This window comes from Semicossyphus pulcher, unplaced genomic scaffold (assembly GCF_022749685.1).
Source record: "Semicossyphus pulcher isolate SPU_LCO1_2020_fin unplaced genomic scaffold, fSemPul1.0.p SCAF_25, whole genome shotgun sequence".
In the NCBI taxonomy this organism is placed as follows: Eukaryota; Metazoa; Chordata; class Actinopteri; order Labriformes; family Labridae; genus Semicossyphus; species Semicossyphus pulcher.
The window spans coordinates 8,367,992-8,390,910 of record NW_027211699.1 but is presented as its reverse complement, the minus strand read 5'-3'; the positions used below and the strand labels follow the sequence as shown (position 1 = coordinate 8,390,910).

Genomic DNA, 22,919 nt, shown 5'->3' with positions numbered 1-22,919 from the left:
AAGCTCCACAGGGTGGAGATACTCTGTTAGAAGTAAAATGTCCTGCATTCATAAAAGTGTCAAAATGTACTTAAGATACTAAAATGACAACTTAAAGTACTCGTTGGGCAGAAAGGCTCTTTTCAGAACAATTTATGTCATTAGATCATAAATCATTGGATTATACTTATTGATGCAGTGATGTGTTTTATTACCTTAATGTTGAAGGTGGTAAATGTAGGGCTTATTTAACAACTATAAATAGGTCTACTGCAGGCAAGGGTAGGTGGTGAACTTCAGCCTTAGGATCCATAAAGTTTTATCTTGATCTATAATATTTTATTAATTTATTTCTTTGATTCTATTTTGTACAACTCATACAAACCTGCAGAATTAAAAATATTTAGGTCATGTTGAGGTAAAAAGTACATTATTAACCTCTGAGAAGATGGGAGAAAAAATAGAGCATAAGATGGAAATAGTCTAAACTTTTACGCCCATGCGTTGTGCTTGTACAATTCCTGGGTCAATGTAAGTTACTGACAGTCATTTCAGGACAGCAGTATAATAAACAACTTGTCCACATTAAACATGTTTCTTTTCAATTATTTCTCAACTCGCTGTGTCATTGCGTACTGGTATGTCCCCTTTGCCAGGGACTCTTTATCTCCAGCAAATATAGTTGCGACAGAGGTCAGTCTTTCACCGAGAAGTCAGCGTCTCAGCATTGTCTTAATATGGTCTTTCCATCGCCATTGTCTTAATATGGGAGACTCACCCGAGCCGTGCTCCGACCTCTGGTTACCTCCTGTACCGTTATTACAGCACCTAGAATATGACTCCACCTAGTGGCAAAATCGTGAAAGTACATCCGCCCTTTTGACATTAACGGACCAATCACAAGCTTAGAAATTCGGTATTTATACTACGTCACTTCCTCCCAGCGCCCTCTTTTTCACCGTGTGGTCAGATTTCCATACGGCGTTGTTTCGTGGTGAGTTTTTTCTACTTGTATTTTGTTAATAATTTTTTAAATGACACCAAAAACACTCGGCATCGATAGAACGTCCATTAAGCACGCGACAGGGAAGTTAAAATAGTGCCTGTCTTGTCTTTATAGTGTTAAATTATCCATAAGTCGATCATGCTAATGTTCAAAGCTAACTTGGTAGCAATGTACACGCGCTCTCATCACGGTGTTCTCCTCCTGCCTGACTAGAAATACTGACCAGACTTTACAGTCGCTGCTTACCAACGTGAAATACAATCATAAAACTGCTTTGAAACGTAACAGTAAGATCAAATAGGTGTAGTCTGTGAGTTTAGTGTGGTTTAGAAGTTTGACAGGCCGTGTGAATCCCGGATGCCTTGAGCTGATGCCTGTTAGCATGCCGGGTCTCTTTTTGCAACACGCTGACGCTTAATCAGCTTCAGCCTCCTGCAAACTATAAACCCTGACCTCTGACCAATAAGTCTGTTGAACAATTAATATGCATGTCATTATTTCTCCGATGTGTCATAATTCAGTCATTATTCAAATAAACTTATAACTCATCCTTTCCCCAGCTCTCCCACTCACTCGTAACGCAGGGAAAGCGGTCACGATGTCCGGAGGTCTAGATGTCCTTCAAATGAAGGAGGAGGATGTGCTGAAGTTCCTGGCAGCAGGAACCCATCTGGGAGGTACCAACTTGGACTTCCAGATGGAGCAGTACGTCTACAAGAGAAAAAGCGACGGTAAGTAGTGGAAAGGTCTCATTTAACATGGTTTTACAGATTATAAAAAGTATATATGTTCATGCCTGTCCTTCAATCATCAGGTGTGTACATCATCAACCTGAAGAAGACCTGGGAGAAGCTGCTGCTGGCTGCCAGGGCCATTGTTGCCATTGAAAACCCAGCTGATGTGTGCGTCATCTCCTCCAGGAACACTGGACAGGTAAACAGAACTGGTGTCTAATGTGCTGAAATGCTGTAATGATTGTTGTTACACAGTGGGACTTGTGATAAGCACTCTGTTAAAGCCGGGCACTGATGTCGGTGTTCTGGTGTCGGAAGTGTGCAAGAGTGATTTGGCCGGGTTTTCGCTAACACCATTAGGACTGCTGTCCCATGACTGGGGTTTGATAGTGACCTGAGCCACAGTTCAAACTAGCAAACTAAACACAATCAGGCTTTACTGATTACTTGAGTTTAACTTGTTTTTTTCTGTCCTCTTTAGAGAGCTGTGCTGAAGTTCGCCTCTTCTACTGGTGCCACCACCTTCCACGGTCGCTTCACCCCTGGTACATTCACCAATCAGATCCAGGCAGCTTTCAGGGAGCCCCGCCTCCTGATTGTGACAGATCCTCGTGCTGATCATCAGCCACTGACTGAGGCTTCCTACGTCAACATCCCCACCATCGCCCTGTGCAACACCGACTCCCCACTGAGATACGTGGACATTGCCATCCCCTGCAACAACAAGGTGAGATGTACTGAGTAATAGAGTACTGACTTAAATTAGTGTTATTGTTTCAGTAACTCTGAACATGTTGCACACCGTTAGAGCCCGGCGCTATCCTGTCTGTGCAGTGTTGGGTGTAGGATGTGTGCTAAATTAACGTGCTTGGCCTTCTTACATCCACTCTCTGAACCAGAGGGGGTGGAGGTAGAAGTCTTGCCACAAAAAGCCAAACTGTTATAGATCTTCATTCCTTTTGTTATTATGAAACTACAAGGTACATTTCTTAACATACAGGGTCACCACTCTGTTGGTCTGATGTGGTGGATGTTGGCCCGTGAGGTTCTCAGGATGAGAGGAACCATCTCCAGGGAGCACCCATGGGAGGTCATGCCCGATCTGTACTTCTACAGGGACCCTGAGGAGGTAAGATATGTTGCTTACTTTCAAAGTTGTACAGTGGCTTTGAGGTAATGTATATTGCTTACATGAGTTGGCTTGCACACACTGATACATGTTGTCCATGCAGATTGAGAAGGAGGAGCAGGCCGCAGCTGAGAAGGCTGTTGGAAAGGAGGAGTTCCAGGGTGAATGGAGCGCTCCTGCCGCTGAGTTCACTCAGCCGGAGGTGGCCGACTGGTCTGAGGGTGTGGCTGTTCCATCTGTGCCCATCCAGCAGTTCCCTGCACGTAAGTTCCCTACTTTTGTTTTGACTGACGGAACTGAAATTTAAAATAGCAGTTTGATGTTCGGAAATGTTATTAACTTTTAACTCCTTCTTTTTCCAGCTACTGCTGCTCCTGTGAAAACAGGTGAGGTATTTTCTGATGAGTTTATAAAATCTCAAAACTATCAACATGTAAGTATTTTTACTCATTGCTGTGTGTGTGCTTGGGTTTCTTGCAGAGGACTGGAGTACTCAGCCAGCCACCGAGGACTGGTCCACCGCCCCCACTGCCCAGGCTTCTGACTGGGGTGGCGCCACTGCTGATTGGTCTTAAGTCATTGACTACGGCAACAATAAAACAGTGTTTTTTTACACTTGGACTTTGTTGTTCTCTTGATTCATTTGTTTTTATTACTTCAGGTCCCTGTAGGCTTTCATCTGTCTCAGCATATAATACAGCTGAAGACAATTCGATAAAGCCAGTGGAGGCTAACACTTGGATGAATGAAAACGAACTTAATTCAGCAAAATACAAAGCCAGTGTCCCTCAATACTACCGCTACTACACTAATGAGAATTAAGGTAAAGTTGTCTTAAAATAACCACTTATGGAAGATCTGCAGTTTTGGTTAAAACTATATTAAAGGGTTAAGATATGACTGGGCTTCTGTTTATTCCACATTGAATACCCATATTTTTTACCTGGAGTGCTGAACATGGTTGCTAAAATGTTGGGTGGGCTTTTATAAAACACCATGCTCTGTATGTTGGGGATAAGCTCTGTGCACGTGGTGGAATAAAGCATTAATTGAGTAGCTATTGAACTTGACCAGAATACATTTTTGTCTATAGGTGCCTCTCAAAGCACTCATGGTCACCTTACACAGCAGAGTTAAACTAAAAACAATGCAACAATAAAAGACAAACTTACAGTGTATAAAATCATGTGCAGGGGTTAGTGTGAGGGATCAGACTGAATAAGAAAGTTTAAAAAACTTTTTGAGCTGGGATTTCAAAACAGTCAATGTTATGGATGTCGGGTGGGGTGGGGTTCCTGAAGGGTCTAGACCCCATGGTGATCAGGCGGGCGAGTGGTGCAGTGAGGTGAATGGAAGAAGACCTGAGAGTGCGGGTGGGTGTGTCGATGTGCAGGAGTTCAAAGAGGAGCACAGTCTTGAAATCGATGCGATGTTTGACGGTGAGCCAGTGAAGCTGCCAAAGGACAGGAGTGATGTGATTAATGGAGGGGGTTCTGGTGATGATGCGAGCAGCAGAGTTCTGGACCCCTGAAGTTTATGGAGGGACTTGAGAGGGAGGCCGAAGAGAACGGATCTGCAGTAATAAACATGTGCGTGTTATCAGCAGCTTATTGAAAGGGGTTAATATACAGATCAGCAGAAAAAACAAATGTGAATATTTATTTTCTGTAATTACTTGACAAGCTAAAATGAAAACTTACCAATAAAGTTCTCTAATTGCCTTCTCACTAATTTTTAGATATGCTGTTTGTGTGTAAATATATATACACACATATATATATATATGTATATATACACAATATACTGTACAATATATAAATGAAGGGGTTAGACTATGTGAAGCAGACTCTTCTTATTGAATGGGTGCCAAAGTAATGGGTTATATTATTATAATACATTTAACTAAAGAAAAATAAATCAAGGACAGGGTGTCAGACTCTCCAGTTGCTGTATATTCGTGCACTTCGATGCCTGAGGGACTACTATATATCAGCCTAATTGAGGACCTTTTCTTTTGTGCGTTTTTTAGCAAGCAGGGTGAAAAGAAAGTGATGTGGTATAATCTGGTATAATTTCTACTCAGGAATATTTAGGAGTCAAAGGACGACTCAGTGAAAACAGGTAAAGAGTGGATCAACGTATCTCTGAGAAATGGTGTAATACAGTTGTGTCTTTGTGCATATTGGCAGACTGATTTGCAGAATCAGAATCGGGGTAGGTTTACAAATACAAGGACTTTGTTTTGGTGATTTTGGTGCAGAACACTTAACACAGAACTACAACAAAAATAAGTAAAAGACTTAAATAGAATAAGATAAAAAATAGGCAATAAAAATATAAAAAGCAATACGTACAACAGGTGTAATTAATTCCTGAGCTGAAAAATAGGTGGGACGCATCTTCATTTGACTATTATTTACATGTTTTTAGTCCTTTGTGAAAACACGGACAACAATTGGCTGGAGGAACCTTTTCATTCATTCAAAAGTAGCTCCAAAAGTCCCTGATACTTTTTTGACTGAAACACCCAATACAAGTGAGCCAACTATTTAATAAGGACTGCTGTACAACTACTCAGAATTTCTTGCTTGGTACAATATACCAATAACCCCAAAATAATGTTCAGAGGTTTTGATTCTATTGAATGTTGTACACACTCTGCCCTGGTCAACTTCTTTTAATGAAGGTATGAACTTGCTGTGAGTTACATCCTGAAACTTGCTCCCATTTATTTTGGTCTTGTGAGTTTACACATGAGCTGTGGAAAACTGTTAATATTTTCATGGTTGACAACATTCTCTCAGATTTTGCTTTTTATTATAGAAATGTCATATTTGGTTGCTATGATTACAGTGACAAAGATGTTAATGCTTTTTTTCTTGTTAATCTGGAAATGTCATTTCCAGTCACATTCCACATTCACGAATGTAAATGTACAAACAAGAAACCTCAGTTCTTTGTTTTTATGACGGCAATAGAACAATACATGTCTATGATTTCTACCTGACAAAACAAAAAATCTATCAAAACAATGGATGTATACTCTTATTATTTCTATAGAATTTATTTTATGGAAGATTTGTTTTGTTTCTATTGTCTTTTGACTGCTGACACTACTTTTTGTTTTATTTTGTCAATGCCTCGTTTGTATGTATGTGATTGTGATGTTTTCTTTTGGTACAATATAGTTTGATAGTTTGTAATGAAGAGTAAAAAAAAAAAAACTTTTGATGGAAACGCAGCAAAACTCTAATTTCTGCTTGTAGTAAACAGTAAAGGGGCGTTCAGGGTCCGGCGGATATCCCGCGCGTGCAGAACAATCATCTCCTGCACGTTCGCGCTAATGTGTCAGGTGGGCGTGTTTCTGCTCTGCCATTGGACAAGCGCAGTTCCCTTTCCTCCCCGGCTTCCGCTTTCTTTTCACGCGCACGCCCTGCCACTGAATAATGATAATAATGATCAAGATGGCTACTACAGAATCCTCCTTGCGGTAGCTAACCACAAATTTCATGGAAGCGCTTCAAACTGCCATTTCCCAAAGTTTAAGTCCCTCGTAGGCGACGGGGTCTGTGCCGGGTACACTACTATATGGATTAACACGGGCCGAGAGGAGATAAAAGTGATTGTGTGCCTGCAGCACTCATTCTAAGGAAGCTAAGCTAGCAGAGCAGCTAGCTAGCTGTACTTGTCGACCGTCTCCAGGTTCAGCTCTCCAGCCCCGCGGCGGTTCACAGGAGTGCGGCGCTCCCCGTTTACCGTGCCCGGTCGTCGGACGGAGAGGGTCAAATGGCAGAGCCGAGGAAAGTGCCGTTCGTCACCATCTCATCCTTCAACACCTCGCCGCCAACCCCGGAGTCCAGCAAGAAGCGCCGCCGCGAAGATGAGGCCATCGACATCACTTTTGGGAAAGATGGAGGTGGAAGTGCGGCGGGGGTCGGGTCAGCAGGAGGCTGCGGAGGTCTGTTTGGAAACACGAAAGGAGGCGATGCCGAGACCGACGAGAAGAAACCAACCGTCCGCCTCAACCTCCCGCTAGCCGAGCCGAATGAGAGAGGGTCCTCCGAGTTCAACTACGGCGAGCTGGTCCACTCAACTCCAGTCACTCAGGTGAGGAGAGCAGAAACACAACAGACACCATAATGTGAACAGGCTGGGCCTCGTCCGGCAACACCTCACGGGTGATTGTGAGGCTGAGATGTCAAACTTACACATGTGGGCACTTTGTAAAGAGTGTTACATTTTATTTACATCCCTTTTTAACCAGGTAAACATTGTTTTTGCTGTAGCGATACACTTTTTAAGTTTATATAGCGTCAAATCACAATAAAAGTTATTGACACTTAATGTACGACTAGACCATACTCTTTGATATTATCTACAGAGACTTGGCAGTAGTGGCTCAAATTACTTTCACGCACTTCCACCCGGTAGTCACAATATCCAGTTAATATTCAATATAAGGGCAAGGACAGAAATCCAAACAGGTACAGGTACCTAAGTGGAAGCACTGATCAAGAGAACTATTCTCTTTATCTTTTATAACGGACTTGAATCCCCCAAAGTAATTAACTGAGATATCTTGAGATATGTTACATCTATAGATCCAATCCTGTAACACCTTTCCTGTCTGGTGAACTTCCTGGTTAATGCTGGGTAAAGAATTCCTATCTTCACATGAAATGACAACTGACAGTTGTATTGTTGTATATTTTAAGAGTCAGTGGAGGGAAAGTTACATAAGCTGTGCTTGTGTCAACAAAACACAATATTCACTTATTACACATGACTTTGGCTGATGTAAAAATTAATTCTCAATGGAAATAACATATTGTATGTTGATGACTATATTTAATTACAAGTTGCAGTAGTGATTGTTCTTGAATGCAACACAAAGCCCACATCCTTCCAAGTCAACGACCCCTTATGTAAAGCAGAATTAAACTCATATTAAATTGCATTGTCCAGAGCCAGAGAGGAGGCGTAAACAGTTGTTGTCAGTTGTGTACAAATGTCACAATACGTACTCTTAAAAAATATAGAAATCCCCTCACTCCCCTTTAATTCTCCTGCCTGTGTCCATTTTTCCCTCAGGTAAAGCCTGCAGGCCCAACTGTCCCTAAAGGCCTCGCGCCTCCCCTGGACCCCAACGACCCGTTAGCTGATGACGACCGGGAGAGACGGGAGGTCGAAGAGCTGGCCCGGAAATTTGAGAACAAATATGTGAGTGTGATTGTATGAAAATACTGTAACAAATAAACCTGTCAGGGCCTGAATCGCATGTGTTTCCTTCTTCTGCTGTGCATCATTAAAAGTATAACATGCTCAGATGTGAGTGCTGAAAACATGTAAGTGAAGCATGCCAGTTCTTTTGTGTGATATGAAAATGTTGTTACAGCTGCTGTAGAGTTCCTATTTTCAAAAGCGGGATATCTAGTGTATATTTTTAAAATGTTGTTTCTCTCCTCTGTTTGCAGGGCGGTTGCCCAAAGAAGAAGAAAAAGGACAGGATGCAGGATCTCATCGACATCGGCTACGGCTACGATGAGACCGACCCGTTCATCGACAACTCAGAGGCAGTGAGTTTCCTTCTTTCCCCAAAGCCCACACACATAACTCTCTGCATTACTCAGATTGTGTCAATAACATTTCTTAAAAACAGTTAACTTTTAAATTCAAATGAATTTTAGTGTAAGCCTTTTGTTTTGTTTGGTAGAGCTGTCTTTGTTCCCCCTGTTTTTGACGGAAAAAGTTTCGACTGAATCAAACGTAGCTTTCCCCACATGCGTTTGATCTTATCGCCATTAGCCTGCGTTTCTGTTAGACAGGAAGTCACATGATGTGTCCCAGTTTCATTCATACATGTGTCACAAGATAAGACAATAGAAGTAACAAAGTAAAGCTTCTTTGAAGTGTTCAGTTTGTATTCATGTTGTGCTGGAAAAAAGTAAAATAAATTGTGCTCAGTGGTGAAACAGTTTTAGAAAGATGTTAGAAAAAAAAGAATAAAGTTTGAGAAAACTTTTGTTGCTTTTAGTAAAGTTTATTTATAGCATTGGTTACTGTTCCCTTAACTACATGAGTTTCTTACTAACTGCAAAAATCACAATACCACAACGATTATTTTAAAGTGCCTATATTATGTGGGATACATTTAGTTTGTTGTTGTTTTTCTCAGCCGTAGTTGCAGAAAAGTAACGGCCATTATCTCTCTCCTGTCCTCAGTATGACGAGCTCGTACCGGCCTCTCTCACCACGAAACACGGAGGCTTCTACATCAACACGGGAACTCTGCAGTTCAGAGCAGCGTCCGACTCTGAGGGAGAAAACACGGGCACGGCGGATAATCACTTCAAGGTCGGCTCTGTCGTCTCTGCACTTTTATGAACACATAAGTATAAATAATGTATAGGCAGATGCATGTTGAGAAGTCGATTTCTGATGGTTTTATGACTTGTCTCTGTAGAAGATGAAAGACGGAGAGGAGCGGGTGATAAAAAAACGGCGGAAAAAGCAAGATGGTGGAATTGAGGACAAGAAACCCAGAAAGAATAAAGTACCAAAGACCGGGTGAGTTTTATTTTAACGTTTATCCCCTCTTTTCACAAGTCTGTGTATGCATGAGTTTAAATGTTTTCTTGTTGTTTAGTCGCATTATAAGTCTTTTAAATGTCTAAATTTCCTCTGATTGTGTCGTTTGTGCGGCAGAGTTTCGGCCCTGAATGTTCATCGTCCAGAAAAGAAGAAGAGGAAGAAGCTGATGAAGGACTCTATTCACCTCGCCAACATGCTGCGTCGCTTCACCCGGGAGAAGGAGGAGATGCGCAAGAAGAACATTTCTGCAGCCGGTCTGCCGCGTCCCAACGCCAAAGTGCCCATCGCCAACAGTGCACTCCTCAACGCCCACTCCAAGGCTGCTGGCGGCAATGACTGTAACATTTCCGACCTGACCTCTGACCCGGCCGTGATGTCACTGCTGGGCTCGGCCAATAACGACATCCTGCAGGACATGATGGGCGACCTGGACTTTGGGATGCTGGACTCCCCTCAGCCCTCCAGTCCGCTGCAGGGGGAGAACGGCTCGTTTGGGATGGGACATAAAGCGGGAGGCAGCAGAGTGTCCCAGGGTAACGTGATGACGCCGCCTCCGCTTCCCAGCGGGCTCCCAGGCCCGCTCCTAAAACGCATCGAGGACCTGAGAGCGGTAGGAACATCTACACTTTTTTACACTTTTCATTTTTCAGATTATTGCATTTAAGTGCTTACTTTCTTTATTGATTAGTCTGCAGATTAGTATTTTAAAGATTAGCTTTAGAGAGACAGGAAGTATGGGATGAGGAGAGTGGGATGACACGCAGCAAAGGGCCGAGGGCGGGAGTCCAACCTGCGGCCGCTGTGTCGAGGACTGTGGCCTCTGTTTATGAGGCGCCTGCTCTATCCACTGAGCTAATCCAGCCGATTAGTATTTTCATTTGTTGATTAAACGATTTGTCAAGAACCAAACAAAATATGTGAAATGTTCTTTCTCAGAACACAAAATACTTGTTCAATCTAACCAAAATTTAAAAACCAAGATATTCAGTGGATGTGTTAAACCTACGACAAGCTAAAAAACATGTATTTGTTGAGCTCGAATCGGCTCCTTTTCATCGTTCAAATCACTGAATTTGTTGTCAAAATAGTTGAAGATTAATTTCCTTTCTATTGACGTATCTATGACCCTATGATTTGATCAGATGTACTTAAATCGACACAGAAGTCAGAAGATTTCTAACGGAAGACGTGGAAGTTTGGAAAAAAACAAACTTGTATTTAGTGACGAATACATTTTTAATGAAATCTGATTTTAGAAAATTCATGACGCAAATCAAGGCTCCACAGCTAGAAGGTTCCTGGTTCGAATCCCGGTTCGGACGTAGTGGGCCTTTCTGTGTGGAGCTTGCATGTTCTCCCCGTGCATGTGTGGGTTCCTTCCAAGTACTCCGGTTTCCTCCCACAGTCCAAACACACGCTCGTTAGGTTAGTTAGTGACTCTAAAATTACCCGTCGGTGTAAGTGTGAGCGTGAAAGGTTGTCTGTCTCTATGTGTCAGCCCTGTGACTGACTGGTGATCAGTCCAGGATGTAACCCCACCTCTCGCCCAGTGACAGCGGGGATAGGCTCCAGCCCCCCCGTGACCCTGACCAGGATCAGTGTTATAGATAGCGGATGGATGGAGGGATTTACAAAGACATTAACTCTGATGTTTTTCTCTCCTTAAAGGCGTCCCGTCTGTTCGATGAAGAGGGCAGGAAGAAATTCTTCACGTTGGACATGAACAACATCCTGCTGGAGTGAGTACCGCCCACATTTACATATATTAGACTGGTAAAAGGACAAATGTAAATCTATGTTAATCTCTGACTGTGTGTGTGTGTGTGTGTGTGTGTGTGTCAGTATCGAGCTACAGGTCCAGGAGCAGCCTGCAGAGGTGCGTTCAGCAGTCTACTGTCACCTGGAGGCCTTTGTGCCCTGCAACAAAGAAGCTCTGCTCAAACGCCTCAAGAAGCTCAGCCTCAACATTCAGGTGTGTGGGAGGGATTTTATTCTGAGACCCGCGGCCACGTCGGGTCTAATCTCTAAAAACAGACGCTGCATATGAATGCTTCGTGTGTAGGCGAGGGGCGGGGCCGCGGGTGATGAAAGCATCGTCTTGTGCAGCACGTGTGTTTCCGCAGGCCTTGGTTGTACACAGATTGTCACAGGGACCCAAAGTAGAACGATCAGTTTCACCACAGAATATTTGTGTGATGATGTTCAGAGGTTTACAGTATTTCTCACATGCTGTTATAAGACACTATAAGCCGGCAGGTGTGTGTGGATGTAACGGTGTAAAAGCTAAGTCATGTATTTGTTAGTGCTGTGTGTGCTGGCGATGAGCCTCTTATCAGCTCTATATTTAGCATGTGAGTGTGCGATTTCTCACTGTGCTTCTCCCCTTCTCCCAGGACGACCGCCTTCGAACGCCCCTGCTGAAGCTCAAACTGGCCGTGTGCAGCGTGATGCCGGAGCAGATCGCTCGATACAACATGGACTGTATCGCTAAGGTGGCAAAGTAAGGACACCTCCAGAGACGGCGGGGACGCTTATTTTGCATCAGATTATCAGACTGAATGTACAAAGTTTCTAAAGGTGGTTTTATTCATGATGTGTGTGTGTGTGTGTGTGTGTGTGTGTGTGTGTGTTCACAGGCAGCAGTCTGGGGAGGGGGAGAAAAACGGGTCAGAGGATGACGATGAGGAGAAACCAGGGAAGAGGGTGATGGGCCCTCGGAAGAAGTTTGTCTGGGACGACAAACTCAGGTCAGTTTCACTAAAGAAGGGAGCGTCTTCTCTCATGCAAGAGTCTGTAAATGAACCAGATCCAGATCTCAGCCCTAAAACATGAGAACTGCAAACAGGGACTCACGTGACGTCACTCATCAGGTGTGCACAGAGTTAGGCCGGAGATATACTTGGTTTTTAAGCGTTCGTCTACACAACAGGCTGCGTCATGAACGTAATTGTTCACACATTTGTCTGAAAACTACGCGTGTTACTGGAGGATACCTCTGGAGGGCGCACCAGAGAACTCAGGCTGTATGCAACTACCGTATGTGCAGGACGTAAACAACAGACATGGCGACAGTCGGGGAGGTTACTATTGTGTTAATTCTGAGATCACAGCAGAAACACTCACGGCCCCGGACTCGTTTCCACGTCGACTTCTGAAACAGAACTTATATGTCTCCAGCTGTTTGACAGGCATGTTTGTCGCTGTGCAGCAATCACATATCGAACACATAATTGTGGACTTGGTCTATCAGCTAGTCTTCAAAATTTCCTGCCTTTGTTGACTTTTTTCACATCCCCTCTGCCTGCACACTGCCCCTACTGTTCATGTGCACACTGCATCTCACGACCGCGTAGCGTTAATGTTTGAGGCCGTGTCCAGCCGACGCTCCAAACAGACGCAGGGAACGTGTGGCAGCCATCATGCGCGGCAAGTCTATCTCTGGCCTCTCTAGTGTTTAAATTCATGAGGGCTCGAAATAAAGAATCAGCAAAGCCTTGAATATATGAACTTCTTTGCAGACGTTTAGCTAAAAAAAAAGGTGCAACAAGACAACCAGAAGTCAGATGTTCTAATTTCTACACCACCGAGCAGATTTCTTCCTCACACTCTTGCTTTGTGTCCATTCTGTGAGGGGCTTTTCTGGCCTCAGCCACAGGATAGTCTGTCACACTGTCAGGTTTGCAACAATTAACACAACTTCGACCAATCCCTGTGCATTCTGCGAGAAAAAAATCACCTGGACTGTTCCACAAATTTGACCAATCACCCGCACACGTTGTCATGTACGCCGCGAGACTATTCAAAGTATTTGCCCCCTTCAGTCGGCGATGTGGTAAAAACATCAAAAGATATAGTTTAGTGTATCTTTAATGTCAGTTCAGCGCTGCACGCTAGAGACTGTCATTCTTTATCTACAAATACAGCATGCTGCATCTGAACTTTTGTTACACAGGGCTGTTTTTGTAAGGTTACTAAGAACCCACTCAGCTATTTTTGCAAAATGCATGCTCCAGAAATGACAGAGAAATAAATTCCTCAAAAAACTTGAAACTTGCATTGCGATTTTTTTTAAAAGCTGCAGCCAAATCGAACGTTTTAGGTTGCAACAAAACACTGCATCTTTGTCAGTCCCTGCAGGAAGTCACAGTAAGAGTGTCCTTTGTTGTTGAAAAGTCTGCATCAAGATTTGACAGTGGGACAGCCCTGAGTCCTCCTGCACTTAGCGAGAACATGCTACGTTCGTTGTGTGTGACTGTTGATGTTGGTATCGTGCCGTAACGATCGCTCTGCCCTGTGTGATTGAGCTCTGACCGTTTATGTTGTGTTTGCTTTCCAGGGCGTTGCTGTGTAACCTGGTGCGGGTGAAGCTGGGCTGCTACGAGCTGGAGGGCAAGAACTCGCTCTCTCTGGAGGACTACCTCAAAGCCTTCATGGAGACTGAAGTGAAGCCTCTGTGGCCTAAAGGCTGGATGCAGGCCAGGTGCGTGTCTGCCAAGAAGACTCACAATAACTTCCTGCTGTATTCTACGTCTCCAACATTAACTGCCCAGACTGCAGCCCTCCTCGTGTTTACTTGGCCAGTCGAGGAGTAAATTCCACATCGCTCTACATGAATCTTTCCTGTGTGGATGTTTCTGACATGTTTCCTTCTGCTTACAGGATGCTGTTCAAAGAGAGCATCATGGCTCATGGTCACCTCACAGGCTACACGTGAGTCTAGTGACTCTGTATTTAACAGATTCTTCATAGCTGACTGACTGGTCCGGCTTGTTCTCACTCGTGTGTTTGTTTCTTCCTGCAGAGCAAAGAAGAAGATGGTTCCTACTCCTAAGGCCAAGCCAAAGGTTAGACTCCACTTAAAGGTCGACCGTACAGGGTTTATACTGTATATGAAGCTAGAAATATGTCTGTATTATAAATGTTATTTGTGTTTCCAGGAGGCTGTGTGGGTTCAGCGGGCAACACTGTCAGCAGGTGCCACCCCCTCCCCTGCAGCACAGGTTGCCAAGCGACCGCCTCAGTCCCCGGCTGAGCCCATATGTCTCGATTCCCTCGACGAGGATCTGACGGCTCCCTCGCTGGACTCCATCTCGCAGGCCTTAGCCATCCTCGGTAACGCAGCCAAGGGCCTCGCCCACGGGGACAGCCCCCCTTCCCCCGATGGACCCAAAACTACCCCCAACCCCTCCTCCCTCCACGCCTCACCCCTCATCCAGCATCAGAAAAAGAACTCAGTCAGCACTCCCAGCTCAAACGCACCTCACTACATCTCTACCTCTTCGTCTCCCTCCACCCCTCTGTCTCGGCCCCCCTCCATCGTGTCCTCCTCTCTGCCCTCGGTGAGGGTGGACGGGATGGGGGTGGTTAAGAGCACGGTTCAGGTGCACAGACACTCAGTGCTGAACGCTCAGAGAACTTTAGGTGTGGGTGTAGCTAAAGCTAACATGCCTGCCTCAGCGTCGCCGCCTAAACCACGCCCACCACCCACTGCGTCCCCTCTGGTGGCGCCAGGATCAAAGATCGGGGTCTCCACTCCCTCGTCTGGCCTCCTGAAAGGCAGCAATAATAATAAAGCCAACAGTGGTGACACTCTCATCATCACATCGCCTCAGTCTCGGATACACACCCTCTCTTCTGCCTCACACATGACCCCTAAAACCTTCCAGACGCCCCGGCTGCCCCTGACCCCGCAGAGTAAATCCTCCCTGTCCCTCCCTCTGACGCTCTCCGGAGTCCAGCCCCAGCCGCAGTCTAACTTCATCACCCCTATGCACGCTACGCTCACCAAGTCCACCCACAGCAGCATCCCGCCCATCGTCAAACTCACGCCCCGCACCCCCAACCCTGCAGTGACCACCACCACCTCAGGCTCCCTCTCCATCTCTCCAAGCCCCCGGTCTCAGGCGACCCCCTCCATACACCAGTACTCCTCCAAAAGCCCCGCAGGGTTCCGCCTGCCATTCTCAGGTGTCCAAGGAGGAGCGACCAAGCCAGGGCAAGGCAGCTACACTCCTCCAGGCAGCCAGAAGACCCCCAACAACAACAGCACCACCAACACCAGCCTTATAAACACCATATCCATAAGCAAGCATTCAGGATCCAGTGCCTCCCCGACAGCGGCCTCTGCCAACCAGGGCCAGCGTCTGAGGCCCGGGGGCGGGACACCTCAGGGGGCCAAGCCAGTCGTGTCTGTCCCATCCTCATCCGTCTCCTCTCAGTTGCCGCAGGTTTGTACTGCCCACACGTTTAAAGGTGTAACATGCAGGATTATTTAGGACACTGTCTTCCCCTCTTTAATCTGTGCTGGTTGAACTGTTCTTAGCATTCTGTATTAAACTTGTATACGTTAATGAAACCCTTGTTTCTGCTCAGGTCTCCACTGCTGGCGCCGGCAGTCTGCTCGGCTCGCCCTCGTCTCTTCCTCTGGGCTTCGGGATGCTGGGGGGCCTGGTGCCCGTGTCCCTGCCCTTCCAGTTCCCCTCGCTGATAAACCTGCCTCCTCTGGGTACGGCGGGCTCCAGTGGGGCTGCCAGCGGCTCGGCAGCCAGTAGCAATGCATCGTTCTCTACGCTGACACAGAGTGAGTGATGTGCACGGGGCAGAAACATGGATAAATAATGCACCGCCGTAACTTTGAAGATTTTAATTAGTTAATTAGTTTGATTTATTGGAGTTAGGGCTGTGTAAATAACACGTTAATATGGAGTTATATGCAAGTTGGGTCTGCACACGAGCCCTGAAGAGAAACACAAATAGAGAGAGACGCCCTCTGTTGCCTCCTGTTTCATAAAGACCTACATATGCTGTCGTTTTAAAAGCCTGTTAGTGGTGCTTTTAAAAAAAATAAATATTTTTTTATCAATATAAAGATGGACGACGCGTCTCCATGTACTCTCACTGTACAAAATTGAAGCCAAAATACCCCCGAGACGGGCGCTGCCATCTTGTGCTGGTGACATAATATGGAGCCAGAGTCTACGCAGTAGAGATCGACGGGTGGAGCCCCCTTGTGTCGGTCTGAAGCAGATATTCACGCTTATGCAAAGTTCAATGACTGTAGTGTTAGTGTTAGTTACGTCTCCTCTCGCCGTTCCTCCTCTACTCTGCTACTCGGGAACAGAACGCTGCAGGAGCCCCATTTGTCAACAGAGCTGTCAATCATGAGGCCACACCCCCTTTTTATAGCATCAAATAACTAATTAAAAGTAAACTTGTCAGAAAAATGAACACTTGGACATAAATCAGCATAAGAACTAACTATAATGACAGAAACCATGTTTGAGAAAAATGTATTTGACGTGTATTTTGATTTTATAGTTTGACTCATGTCCCATCTGTTAACATGGAGGAGGCGGGGCTTATGACCTATACTGCAGCCGGTCCGCAGGGGGCGATAGAGAGGGTTTGGCCTCACTTTCAGGGAGCTGTCATGTCGGCCATCTTTTCATACAGCCTCCTCTACACATGGCTCCCCTAAATCTTTGAAAAACTAAATTGTGAGTGCAAAAGTTTTCAAGAGAAGAGCTGTTTTTTTTAGAGGCAACTTTTTGAAACATACTGCTGATAAAGAGTCAGAAGAGCAAAAACGTACGAGGAGAGAAAAAACAGAAAGAGGCGAGAAAAAAACGCTGCGAGCAGTAAGAAAGCAGAGTTTTAGGTGGAAATTAGTTTTTGCATCTTCACTTAAAAGAGGTAAAATAATAACCTACTTGTGTTTAGTGCTTCTCATGTAAGTTATTGATAATATATTCTTAATTGACGGCCTTTATTGAAACATTTGGACACATTAGGCGGGTGCTGCTGTCGTCCTGTCTGGCTGTTCCTGTACAGACTTTGTCTTGTGTTGTTTGTAAGAGCATCATCTGTTTTATCACCATATCGTGCGTCAAATGTAAGCCTGTGATTTTTCTCCTGTTTGACATTATCCCATTTTGTTTGCTCCATTTCCCCAAATTTTCCTCCTTTTCCCAACTTCCTCTCTTAAAATGACGTCACTCAACGTGGCCTCATCTTCTTTCTTTATCCCCTCTTCTGTTTCATTACCCGTCCTTCACCTCTACGCCTCCTTGCTCCTTTCCCCTTCTGTCCCCCCTTTCTTCTCCAACCTTGTTTCTTGTTGTTATCCGTTCCTCCCCCGTCTCCCCCCTTTGTTCCCCTGTCCTGTCTCCTCAGATCTGTATAAGAGTCTCCAGTCAGGGTCTCAGGTTGCTCTGCCTCCTCACTTGCAGCTCGCTTTCTCAGGTAAAATCTGACGCTCCCTCCACCCTCAAAAGCCTGCTCCATTGACTCCCTCTCCTCCCTCCTGCCTTCCTTTTTAAGTGTCTGGTGTTTTCTGTCTGGTCCTGGTCCTGTTCCTGTTCTCTGCTTGTCTGTTGGTGACCGCATGCCTTTATGTATTCTACTCATCTATAATGTGTTTAAATTCTACTTTCATGACAATTTAAGACTTCTTTTATTCCCGTCTAGATGTCACCCAAGGCCAGGGGGGAGACGCAAAGAGGAAGAATCTATGATACAGCTCGATTTTAGCGCCCCATGGATGCGTACGCGTCGGGACAAATCAGGATGGACTGACTTTGGGTGACGTCGACTCCTCACAGGGCTCCGAGACGACGGCTGGGTTACACTTGCATCAACTTCTCATGAACACCACGGTTAAATATAACTTTTTAAATCCATTTGATAACTTTTAAATACTATTCTTCATAGAATTGTTAATTGAACTGACAAATCCGGTTTGTCGATGTTTACAACATAGACCTATATCACTGTGGACAGGGAGAAGGAATGAATGGGATTTTTAGGCGTGTGTGTGTACATGAGGGTGTGAGTGTGTTTGGTTAGTGGGAGTGAACGTGTGCCTTTTGCGTGTCTCCCTCTCTGATGCATGGTCAGTGTGTCTATTTGGTGCTGTTTTTATCATAATGTAATTATCACTGATCCTTGTAAGAAATATAAACTGCAAATTGAATTTGAGCTTTTTTCAATGAGAGCTATACTCTTTTTCTTTGTACTTGAATTCTTGAACGAATTCGTGACTGTATAGAACTCGAACCTACTTTTAATTAAAATCTTTTCCCTCACAAGTTATTTTTTTAAGTTTAAAGTACTTGTTTAATTGTTTGTTTGTTTAGAGTTTTTAAGCACATTAAGCTCCTCAAAAAGACGATTTACTTTGGAAGAGAGAGAATAATTCCTCCAGTTTCAAAAGGTTCCTCACACTGGTTCTGTGCTCAGGCCCAAAATATTGCACAGAAAAGTAATAACATGATCGAAATGTAAACATCAAAGTAATCCCGAGTTCCCCCCCTGGGGATCAATAAAGGATTATCTTAATAATCTCGAGGATTTTCATGGAAATAAATGCCTGTTAAGTCTCTATCGCCAAATGAGCCAACACAATGGTGATTGAGCCGATGGCCCACTGATGAAAGCCTTTGCATTTGCAGAATTACAGACTGGGTGTCTGTGACGACTTTAGTGGAAAAAGTCACAAGCGGCTGCTTTTCCGCTCTCTGCAAGTGTTGCGAGTAAACAGTAATCTACTCTGGCTGAACAAACAAAGAAAAGATGGATGACTACAGATACAACTTCAACAAGAAGTGAAAATCCAAAGAAGAAGAAACAAACTCGACGCTCAGATGAAGCAAACAGTCTGAAAAGGAAAGCGACCGTCAGCCAGGAAAATCAAGAGTTACAACCGGAGCCAACCGTGGACGTCACACATGCAGCACTGTCTGGGAAGTGTGCTCCCGCAGTTACCGTTTATCGCCACAGGTGAACGAAACTGAGATCTTTAAGATTACTACTTTAAAGTGGGGTTTTACATTAAAGTAAAGTAAGACAGTTGCTTTAAGAATTTCAGACCATGTTTCCTGTGAACTCCCTACAACATAATGATGTCAGAGAATCAAACAATACAGAGGAAGAACACCAAACATTAAAGGGCAGTGTAGATTTAATTAACACCTTCATTTGGCTCATTAAATCAAATTCAATTCTTAAAGAACATTAACTAAACCCAGACATGACAAATCTGAAAATACTTAACAATAATGATGGATAATGAAACACCTGTTGACACCAGATCAAATTACAAGAGTCCAACAAATAACAAGCAAGACAAAAACGATACAAAAAGGGGAGAGAGGTCAGTGGATCTAAGCAGTTTGTGAAAGACTTGTTGATGTGATGGGTAACTTGAGCTGGCAGTGTGAGAAGGTCTGGATCGGCCAGCACTCCCGGAGCGTCTCCCAGATCGGATTCCCCTCAAAACACTGTCGCCTCGTGTTTCCGAAACCTACTTGACCAGAGGCCTGGTTTTATCGTCGTCACCACACTGGTGGGCTTTGTACTTTTTTACCTCGGCCATGTACTTTGCCCAAGCATCGCTCTTGCCTGGTTCAGCCTGCAGGAGAGGAAACAAGGTGATGAGTGGTAGAGAAAAGCCCGACCAACATTGTCAGCCAACACAGGCCTATCACAGATATCTGTATCGGCATATATTTTCCCATATGTGCCAATATTAAAGCCCCACTATGCAGGAAAAAGTGATTGTTTTGGCCTAAGGAAAAAGGATGTTAGAGCTAACATTCACATTTTAATGTTTATTTTTTGCATTAATCATCATTGCCATATTAAACAATATCATTGTACATCACATACTTTCCATATATCATGCAGGCCCACCAAAAGGTGTGCATGTTCTCAGACATGCTGTTCTAAAAACTTTAAACATTATGCAGAAAAAAATGGGATTTAGACACGGTGAAATCTTAAAGTTTGTCCTGCAGATTAAGCTCAGACTCCTTGGTTTACAAAACTCACAGCACTGTCTGCTCCACATACAGCAGAGCATCACAGCTGAGCAGACGGCGCTCGATACTAGAATTGACAATCAATGTATAATAATGTTCTTAAAGTTATTTGCTTATGAATGCAATCTCTTGAGCACCTTTTCATGGTCATGTTGGTGCAAAATCAGTGCACAGAAAAGGTCTATTTTCATTTTAGCTCAAAAATTGTAAAAGGTGTATTTTTTCCTTCCATAATCTTTAACAATCCTAAAACTGTTAGATAAAAGCAGACAAATTCAAACGGACATCACACCATTAACCACACTTACTTCTGAGTCGTTTTTCTGCTTCTTCGCAACCATGCCGGTCTTTAGGAACACCCCGCCTCTGCGCTTCCCCACCTGGGTTAGGGGATAGAAGACTGAAACCGTTATAGGAGCCCTTGCAGATGGACTGCCAATGAAGGAGACTACACCAGAGCAGAAGGTCTACATTTAGTCTCTTGCCGCACCACCAGAGACATCATCATCATCAGTGAGGAGCATCCCTATTGTCCACTGGTGTACAAATGACACATACTGCCACAATGTGTTCATAAATAATGCATAGTTAACAAAAGTTCTGGCATATGTGTGTAATGCTACTGGCAATCAATATTGAAACGTTTTGGGCATTATCTGACAATCTAAGAAGTCAAGTGCCAGATAAAGAAGGATGGTTAATCAGTGCTAAACTTTGGATGTGTGTTAAACTACAGCTATCTCATCTTACAACTGCCAAACCCCTTACAAAGCTCGTCACGGGAGGGGGCTTCTTTTCCACTGATGTCTGTCCGTGCTCGGTTGCTCTGGCTTGTCCACCTGATTGCTGTGTCTCCTTTTTCCTCTGCTCCTCCTCCATCTTCTTCTTGAACATCTCCATGAAGCTGCCATCGTTGGCGAACGCGTTGCCACCAGGAACCGCCGGGGCTTTGGTTGCTGCCGGGGCCGGGCTGCTGGAGGGGGACGCGGGGCTGCCGCAGCTGGAGTCCCCGCTGCTTCCCGAGCCGCCGCTTTTTTCAGGCTTACTGTGCGCGCGCTTTGAATCCATGTTTCTTGGGCTCAATGTTCATAAAAAAGACACAATCCGGCGGATCACGAATATGTGTCCCTTTAAGTCAAAATATGGCGTTGTTGCAAAGTTGGCTTTAATTGAACAGCACTGCAACAGTCTGCCAGGCGGGCTGAACCCCACCCGTATGCAATATAAAAAGCTCCTGAGTCAATATATCCAATCAACAAAACAGTCCTGTTTTGAAAAAGTGTTATTTCTGAGAAAAGGCCCCGATCAAATAACGGTCAACGGTCAAGTGGATGGGACAAAAACAAAAGCAGGCTCTGGTTCGGCTGCTAACGTGGCTAATGCTGCGGGCTAATGCCCAGGTTAATAAGGCTTTCTCTGGCGAATAAATTCGACTTGGTCCTCTAATTTCTGTGTGCAATGTCCCCGAAGATCATAACACAGCCAATGTGCTCGAAAAATGTCTACTAATTAAAGCACAGACCCGGAAATTCGTGGCTTTTACCGACGCTTTGGCTAACTTCAGCTGCTGTCCGCCATGTTTAGTTTCTCCCTGCTGACGTCACGTCGGGGACTTGGCGCCCACCCGTTGTGCCGGAAGTGAAACTGATTTCAAAATAAAGAAAATCGTTACTTGTGTTTCTCAGAAGTTTGTAAGGATACTCCTACGCTCATAGACAGTCATTTGTTGCGCTTATAATGTAGTTCAATATGAATATATTTTCTTGCCTTATTTTATCACGAGGCTTTTTTTTAGTCATACAACCACTTTGTACAATAAGTCATGGCGAGCTTGCGTACATAAATCAGTGGATTTTAGGTAATTGAAGATAAAGTGAACCATGTTTAGTCAAATAATGATCATTTTAAATTAGGTTGTATTTTAAGAATAAAATTTAAATGTTGTAATAAACGTCTACGTTATTGTCAGCATTTTACTAAATTGTCACACTGTAAAATAAATGTACATTTGAAGCATTTTTCTTAACCCTCAAATTTCCACTTTATTCTCAACATTTCCAGACAGAAAATAACAACTTTTAACCTGTTCTACTAATTCTTGACATTTTGACTTTATTCTCGAAATGCAAGATTAAAAGAAAATGTGCTTCCTCTCATTCTTTCCTTTTGTCTGGCTCTAATACTCTAAAAATCTAGCAAATCTAGTGGAAGTAATGGGCTGAGTTACAAAATGTGGTCTAATTGTTCTAAAACCTCACCAAAAAATTAAAACAAATTTGCTGTTAAGCAGCTCTATTTGTATCACCCAACATGTGATTTTACATGATTTTGTTTGGTGATTAATTCTCGGCTTGGTAGATTTTGTTATGCCGTTTTCTCAAGTCATCGCTAATGCTTGTTGAAAGTGATGTGATAAAAAAACAATGCTTTCACCATTTCACACAACTGCTCAGGCTGTTGCACCGAGGATGTGAGAAGCCTGACTAATCCGTTTGGCCTTTAGATCATGAGAGAATAAAAAAAAAAAAATGTGCCCACGAGAAGGAGCAAAGTGATAAAAACAGGTTCTGTCTACTCCCTCAGAAATACTGGATATGTTTTATTTAATAGTTGTTTGAGTCAGTCGGACTGCTTGGTGTTTTTTTCAGTTCACTTTCTGGCAA

At 44.1% G+C, this 22,919-nt stretch overlaps 3 protein-coding genes across 4 annotated transcripts; 2 read left to right on the top strand and 1 right to left on the bottom strand.

The window, feature by feature from the left end:
- Window positions 1-930: 930 nt before the first annotated feature.
- rpsa (ribosomal protein SA) lies at window positions 931-3,469 on the top strand. The gene is made up of 8 exons (XM_069676302.1): window positions 931-973; window positions 1,546-1,716; window positions 1,800-1,918; window positions 2,201-2,446; window positions 2,720-2,848; window positions 2,952-3,111; window positions 3,211-3,234; window positions 3,329-3,469. Exons 2-8 carry the CDS (start codon window positions 1,584-1,586, stop codon window positions 3,421-3,423), a joined length of 906 nt encoding a protein of 301 aa, XP_069532403.1. The 5' UTR covers window positions 931-973; window positions 1,546-1,583; the 3' UTR covers window positions 3,424-3,469.
- Window positions 3,470-6,327: 2,858 nt separating this feature from the next.
- Window positions 6,328-18,525, top strand: ubn2b (ubinuclein 2b). Of its 2 annotated transcripts, XM_069676282.1 has the most exons (17): window positions 6,328-6,955; window positions 7,940-8,068; window positions 8,323-8,424; window positions 9,071-9,202; window positions 9,312-9,415; window positions 9,554-10,049; window positions 11,108-11,178; window positions 11,282-11,411; window positions 11,833-11,939; window positions 12,076-12,186; window positions 13,776-13,919; window positions 14,099-14,149; window positions 14,241-14,283; window positions 14,377-15,666; window positions 15,812-16,019; window positions 17,612-17,680; window positions 17,906-18,525. In XM_069676282.1, exons 1-17 carry the CDS (start codon window positions 6,635-6,637, stop codon window positions 17,950-17,952), a joined length of 3,555 nt encoding a protein of 1,184 aa, XP_069532383.1. In that variant the 5' UTR covers window positions 6,328-6,634; the 3' UTR covers window positions 17,953-18,525. The 2 variants fall into 2 exon arrangements, with proteins under 2 accessions (XP_069532383.1, XP_069532384.1); XM_069676283.1 differs by lacking the exon at window positions 17,612-17,680.
- Window positions 18,526-19,390: 865 nt separating this feature from the next.
- On the bottom strand, window positions 19,391-21,846 carry trir (telomerase RNA component interacting RNase). Its single transcript, XM_069676112.1, has 3 exons — window positions 21,025-21,846; window positions 20,565-20,636; window positions 19,391-19,847 (listed from the first exon to the last, which is right to left on the bottom strand). Exons 1-3 carry the CDS (start codon window positions 21,322-21,324, stop codon window positions 19,740-19,742), a joined length of 480 nt encoding a protein of 159 aa, XP_069532213.1. The 5' UTR covers window positions 21,325-21,846; the 3' UTR covers window positions 19,391-19,739.
- Between the last annotated feature and the right edge of the window lie 1,073 nt (window positions 21,847-22,919).